Raw genomic sequence first — 6,955 nt, 5'->3', positions numbered from 1 at the left:
TCAGTTTGACCACCTCAGACACTGCAAAGACACTTTTTTATTGCTTGAATCGCAGTCGCACCAAAGGCCGTCCCGAACATTTTAGGTGACACTCATAGTCCCATGGCGTTTGTTGTTTTGTTGTGACTGATTTTTGAAGGCTCACGAGGATGTACAGCCTGGATAAAATCAAGTCACGCAAAAACAAGGGAGGACGTATGGACAGGAGTTTTTATTGAATGACGAGATACGTGAATTGTACTGAACAGATACATAAAGAGAAACGACTGACTGGAATGCGACTGTCTCAAAAATTCGGTGTTTTTTGTGTGAAAAATCTGAGTTGCTTCAAACTTTTTAAAGGATCCGCTCGCTGAGAAGTGAAACCCCTCCAACTATAAGCTCCGCGCCTCTGCCACACTTCATCTGAAACTGTAGGAGACAGAATGATGGAATAGGGTTTACTTCCCTTCAACCGCAACTTTGCTTTTCAAGAAACTGTAAACTTCTTTTGTGAATATCCTTTTTTTTTTGCCGCTCACTGCAGTCTCGTTTAACTTACTCGGGGATCCTCAGCATTTATTAATGTTATCATAAAGGCAGCGATGAGAAATTAGATTTATTTATCAGCGCTCAGATTGCATCCCCCCCCCCCCCCCCCCCCCGACACTCAAATGTATCCTGGTCTGATATTAACAGATGAAAATGTAGAAACGATGCGCACCGCCGCTCTGGTGCCTGACGGGAGGACACCAGGGCCCAACTTTAAGACTACATTTAATCTGTGGTCACATAGAGAAATTCATTATTTATTAAGGTACAAAATAACATTTGAATATGATGCCTTTGCATTTAGTCTGAGGAAACTACGAGACCCTGAAGTTTAATATGACTTTTTCCCCTCCTCTTTTGGAGAAGAAGCGTTATTGGCTCCATGTCTGCAGGCACTTTCTGTCTCTGATTTTTTTTTTTCCCCAATCGTTTTATTTCAAATTTTTTTAAAACAAGACAAATAAAAGCCGAGCGTTTATTCAGGGAAAACTCCAAATGTACCATGATTAATGAAGGCCTGTTTTTAGGCTGCCAATGTTTCAAAAAAAACAAAACAAATCAGTCCCCCAAAAAAAAGACAATAATTCGATATTAGTATTGCACAATTTAATACTGCGATTACACAAAGATGAGAGACTGTGTGAAGCAGGGAATGCCTGAGGTAAAAAATACTGTTGTCTATCCCCATGAACAGCACAAATACACAGCTTCTGATTGGAAAAGATCTCTGTTACATAACGAATCACTGTTATTTCAACTGATGTGCTCACACCCCGCGATGCTCAGCACACTGCACAGCATTCAACTTGATCTGGTTTGCCTGCTGATGCTACAAAGACAGCAACAAAAGACGACTGGTTTGGATCTTAATGAAGACAACAGACCATTTCTTGTATATATGTTTTATGTAAGTAATAAAATATTACTATAACATAAATAGAAATGTGACTTTGCAGTCTACATTTAACAATCAACATACAACCAATGTAGTAAACAAAAAGGGAAAAAAAAACCAAACATACTGAAATCCACTGCAACAAAACCTTTAACAGAGCTAAACAAAAAAGCTCCAAACACGTTTAAGAAATAAATATATATATATAAATGGTCAGATTCATAAATGAAATCATATTAAAATATCTTCTTGGAATTAGTAAGTGTACAAAACTGCCCGGAAAGAAACAAAAACAAAACAATATCTCAGAACAAATACAAGTTTACATATTGGACATATTTACACATCGGAAATAATCCTGGCAACATTTTCTCTAAAATCTTTTTTTTTTTAATTATTATTTTCTCTTGGAAAAACGGAAACAAAAACACTTCCCCTCATCTGTATTGAATAGCACTGCTGTACGATTTTGGACTGGTCCAACATTGAGAAATGACACACAACGCATGAGGTTTTCAGATTTCCTTTCAGGTCAGAAAAAAATCAAATAAAAGTAAAAATCTCTAAAGTAATTCACTTCATCGCTTTCCCATGAGGAATTGTTTTCTTGTCTCCGAATCCAACGTTTTAATATAATACAATGGATATATTAGACAAAGGAAGCGTCTGTGGCTGTGAGCTAAAAACAAAAACAACACACACACACACACACACACACACACACACTCACACACACACACACACACACACAAAAATCAAAAGGTGAAAACCCAGAGGAACACAAATCATGTACAGGCGTGATATTCCGACATGGGGCACTGAAGTTACCTGAGTTCTTATGACTTTTCATTTCGTTTGTGACCAATCTCACTTGAAATATTTGGAATAGAACAGGATAGCAGGCAGTAAAGATGTCAGCTGATGTGGTAACAACCAGGAACCTGTAAACATGGGATTTAATGAGCCTGTTGAGAGATCAGCTCCACTCACATTTTATTAACAAATCAAATTGCAATAATTATAGAAAAGAAAAAAAAATAAGTGCTCCATGCAAAGAACCAAAATAATAATAATAACATTAATAATAATTATTATAACCCCCTCCCCCCAAAAATGTTTAGAATTGCCCTTTTTAGCGTCTGGTGCTGTTTGCAAATTTCGACGTGTTCATCTGAAAAGCTTTAAATATTTTTTTTAAGGCATGCAAGTCAGAACTTAGACGTCCTGTTGCACTGAACATTTATTTTTTTCTGAAATATATCTGACAGGTATTTTTTTTTGTTTTTGTCATGGGTGTTTATTCTGAAATTTCACTTCTTCGCCATCAACTCTCACTGAGGAAAAAAAAACAAAAAAACAAACCCCCAAAAAACAAAAACAACAACAAAAATAAAAGCCAAAAACTTAATGAGAGGCCGTCCTGATGAGTTACAGTAGCAAAAGAATGAAGAAGAAATCATACAGAGACACTGAAGTTAAAGTATTTCCAACCAAAAATGAAAAAAACCAAACCAAAACATCACACTTAATATAACAAAGAAAGTATACACTAATATCCAGAAATCTGGTTAATCAGTTTAAGCTTGAAAAAGCAAAAAAATGTTCATTCAGTGTAGGTTACTCATCTCCAGTGTTGTTCAGGCAACCACCTCGTTCTGGTGAGCGCCAGCAGTTCATGGAACACCAGGAGGAGATGGCCTCTGCTGCCACATTTAATTATTCCCCATTAGAAACAGCCACGGGATATCAAATTCACTTTATAAGCACGTCTCCTCCATAGAATTTTGGTAAATAAAGATCTTTGTTTCACTTTTTAAATGCGCATGGAATCAGTAATATGTTGGTTTATTTTATTTCCTTTATTTATTTTTACTATTTTTTTTCAGCATTTTTTTTCTCCCCCACCTCCCTCCTCTTAACATTTTCTATTTGTTGGACATAACGAATCTCCGAATACTAAGGGCAAAAACTCATCTGTTCAACTTTTTTTTCCAAGTCTCTTGTCTCTCAGGAAAATAAAAGCCAAACTTAAATACTGTAAACTCCACAGTCCCTTTATTTGTTGTTGTTTTTTTTTTTTTGTTCCCTTTTTTTTCTATCCCCCCGCGGAAATGCTCGGGTTGTTCATGAGAACAGTCACTGCACAGGACTCTGTAGTGTGCGGTGTAGAGGAGGGGTTTCTGCTTGGGAATATACGTCCTCCATATTCGGGTGAGGGACCCCCACTGGTGTCATTCTTTTCTCTTTCTGTCTTCTGTTGCAAAACCAAACACGGACAACCTCTTTTTCCAACTGCAGAGTGCCGGCTAAAGTGCTGATTTCATGAGCAGATGGCTTTGGGCATTTTAAGAAATGATTTTCCAGCGCCCCTTTCACCCCCACTTCGATGGAGGTCCTCTTCTTTCGTTTCCTGCCCTGCGCAGCAATCTTGTCCAAATTGGTGGGACTTCCCGTGTTGGAGTCTGTCTCCTCCAGCCATTTGTTTAGGAGCGGCTTAAGTTTGCACATGTTCTTGAAGCTGAGCTGCAGCGCCTCAAACCTGCAGATAGTGGTCTGAGAAAAGACGTTTCCATACAGGGTGCCCAAGGCCAAGCCCACGTCCGCTTGCGTAAAGCCCAGTTTGATCCTTCGCTGCTTGAACTGCTTGGCGAACTGCTCCAGGTCGTCGGAGCTGGGCGCGTCCTCGTCCGAGTGGTCCTGGTGGTGGCTGAACGCCTGCTGGGGCGACTCCATCTGGTTGTCGTGGCTGCCCGAATCGTCGTGGAGCGGGTCCCGCATGCCATGGTGCAGAGACCCGGGCTGAGGACTCAGCATTGCGTTGAGATTTGTGTATCCAGGCTGGGAGTAGACTAGTGACTGGTGGCCGTTGGATGCGGGGGACAGCGGGGATAAGTGGTGAGTTGTGGCAGGCGCCCACGAACCGTGGTGACCACTCTGCGTCTGCTGGTGCACCAGGTGAGATCTGTGGTGGAAGCCGCTGCTCAGGTCCTCCCGGCTCGCCTGCACACTCGCTTTGTGCTCCTGCTGTCCGATGTGGGTGCCGCTGGACCAGTCGGTGTTGGAGGTTGGCAGCCACTGGTGGTGCGTCAGGCTCATCGGGTGTCCCGTGTTGGTCGCCGCAAGCCCTTGCAAGTACTCGTGGTGCATCATTTTCTGCACCTCTCTGTAGGTCGTCCCCTGGTGCATCCTATCCGAATCCGGATGCATGAGCGGGTTAGACGGTAAGGAGTTATTCCTCGGAATATACTGAGCTGTTGTCGCCATGGCTCCTACTTCGAAAACTGAGAGCACTTCGGAGGTCTCCAGGCTTTAGAGCCAAAACGCAACAACCTGCTCTGGGAGGTCTTGGGGACGAGCGAAGACACGCCTCCCCTCCGCTTGTATTGGCTCCTATCCGATTCAAGCCCACTAGGGACATATTCAATAGGCGCAGGGCTTCAGTGGAGGCTCCAGCGCAGTCTTCGCTCAGGATGGGAAGACCTCAGAGCTCACACACTCTCTCTCTCTTTCGCTCTCTCTCTCTCACACACACACACGCACGCGCTAGAGACAAACACCGTTCATTTGTGTGTGTGTGTGTGTGTGTGTGTGTGTGTGTGTGTGTGTGTGTGTGTGTGTGATTTTTAACTAATTTAGCGCGGCTTCTCTCAGCTGATAGATCGCGTGTTTTCTCATTAGATTATTTTCTTTCTTAAATTCTCCTGAACAAACCGCATCAGCGGGGTTTGATGAAGTTTAGATGGTTGTTTTGCAAATAACCACGCGGGGGAGTAAGGCGATATTTCTGAAAGGTTGCACTCCCCTCACCCCCCCACCCCCCCCCCCACCCCACCCCCCACCCCCAACGTCACCACCTCCAACACACAAGCACTTACAAACACCGCGCACCTTTATAATAGGTCAGTGATTATTACAGCGCCCCTCATTTTAAACAGATCATAAGGCGCGAGGCTGCTGCAGCCTCCCACACACCCGGGGTGCGCGAGACGTTCTGAGACGCGCTTGCTCCGTTTCAAAGCCTCCGCGCGTGTCACTTATTGGTATTGTCTCGGTAATTTTCAATGTTGTATGATCTCATCATCGCCTCCCACTTAGTTAAGACAGGCCAAGACGCGCAGCTGCCCTCCTCTCCACCCCATTTACACACACACACACACACACACACACACACACACACACACGCACAGGTGTTACAGAGGTGACAAATTTATTCACGTCGTTCAGTATTTTATTTTGAAATCCTGACATCAAAGCAGAGCAAATCTGATCTTAATCACTCATATATCTGATTAGATTTTTATATGACATCGCTGCCAACACGCTGCTCTGGATTCTTCCACACTTGGAAATAATTTAACCTATTCCAGAAAAATTAAAAGAAAAAAAGGGGGGGTGGTGGTGGTGTACTCTTTTTTTATCATTTACTTCTCGGGAGGATTTTATAAGCTGCAACTTGGAGGGGAGAAACCTTGTGTTTCTTCCTCCTGGCTCCCTCCTCACTACCTCTCCCGGTTGATCTGATTATTTTTCCCTTCACGTTTTGTCCCAATAGCAAATTACCAATTCTATGAATTGCAAAGCAGCCTCAGAGACGCTGAGGGGTAGAGAGAGAGAGAGGTGGTGGTGGTGGTGGTGGTGTGTGTGTGTGTGTGTGTGTGGAGGGGGTGTGTGTGTGTGGGGGGGGGGACGCGAAGATTGAAAGGGATCTTTGCAAACACAATCACGTTCTTAAATGGAAATGCGGGGCTTTAAACAAATCTTACATCTCTCCCGTTCCATTCGCCTAAAACTCTGCAATCAGGCACATGTTCCACTCCTTCTAAAACAGGGGCTTTTTGGAAGGGTTTTCAGGCGCAGAAGTCCCATTTTAATCATTTACCTGAAAGCAATGTTTTGCCTTTTTATCTCTGCCGCGTGTTTGTTTGTTGTCATCCTCCCCGTGCGACTATTCTTTCTATTTACAGGACAATTCAACTCCAGGATTCATTTTAATCCGGGACTACACGACTCAAAGGTAAGTTGTCTCCTCTCTGCTGTGACCGCGTCCTTGCTGTACTCTTGTCTCCGCCGTGGAACAATGTAGCGAGTGTGTGTGTCTGTGTGTGTGCGCGCGCGCGCGCGTGTGTGTGTGTGTGTGAGGAAAATGTTGTCGGGGTCACAGGTGCTCGTCATCATCTCTTGAAAGGCGTGGTTTTTGTCCACCCATCCTTTATATATTTATTTGGGATGAGTGGGAGAAAATCCTCACCAGTTGGACGCGCGTTATTTATTAGTAAGGAAGTCCGGTTATGAGACGTTTAAGCTAAAGATTTTGGGGGATTTGTCTCATTTTAAAAACCATCATATGACGTATCCCCCCCACACACACCTTGAATTCTCATTTAATATTAATTTACATTGAATAACATTAACGTGGACTGGCTAATAACAGACAAATGCCCACAGATTCTTATCTACTGGTCAAATCACAATTTTTTAAATAAATGGAAATTGAAAATAATTAATAAATGACAGTGACGGACAATATTC

The 6,955-nt window shown here is 43.0% G+C and overlaps 1 protein-coding gene across 1 annotated transcript; it reads right to left on the bottom strand.

The window, feature by feature from the left end:
* Window positions 1-1,136: 1,136 nt before the first annotated feature.
* pou3f1 (POU class 3 homeobox 1) lies at window positions 1,137-4,723 on the bottom strand. The gene has a single exon (XM_086217114.1). The coding sequence runs from the start codon at window positions 4,688-4,690 to the stop codon at window positions 3,563-3,565; it is 1,128 nt and encodes a 375-aa protein (XP_086073240.1). The 5' UTR covers window positions 4,691-4,723; the 3' UTR covers window positions 1,137-3,562.
* Between the last annotated feature and the right edge of the window lie 2,232 nt (window positions 4,724-6,955).

Source organism: Aulostomus chinensis, chromosome 11 (genome assembly GCF_037954235.1).
Source record: "Aulostomus chinensis isolate RoL2024-O1b breed Wild chromosome 11, RoL_Achi_v1.0, whole genome shotgun sequence".
In the NCBI taxonomy this organism is placed as follows: domain Eukaryota; kingdom Metazoa; phylum Chordata; class Actinopteri; order Syngnathiformes; family Aulostomidae; genus Aulostomus; species Aulostomus chinensis.
This window is presented reverse-complemented; position numbering and strand designations above follow the sequence as displayed.

Coding starts and splice junctions, on each gene's coding strand:
- pou3f1 (XM_086217114.1), bottom strand. CDS start 4,690: ATGGCGACAACAGCTCAGTATATTCCGAGGAATAACTCCTTACCGTCT.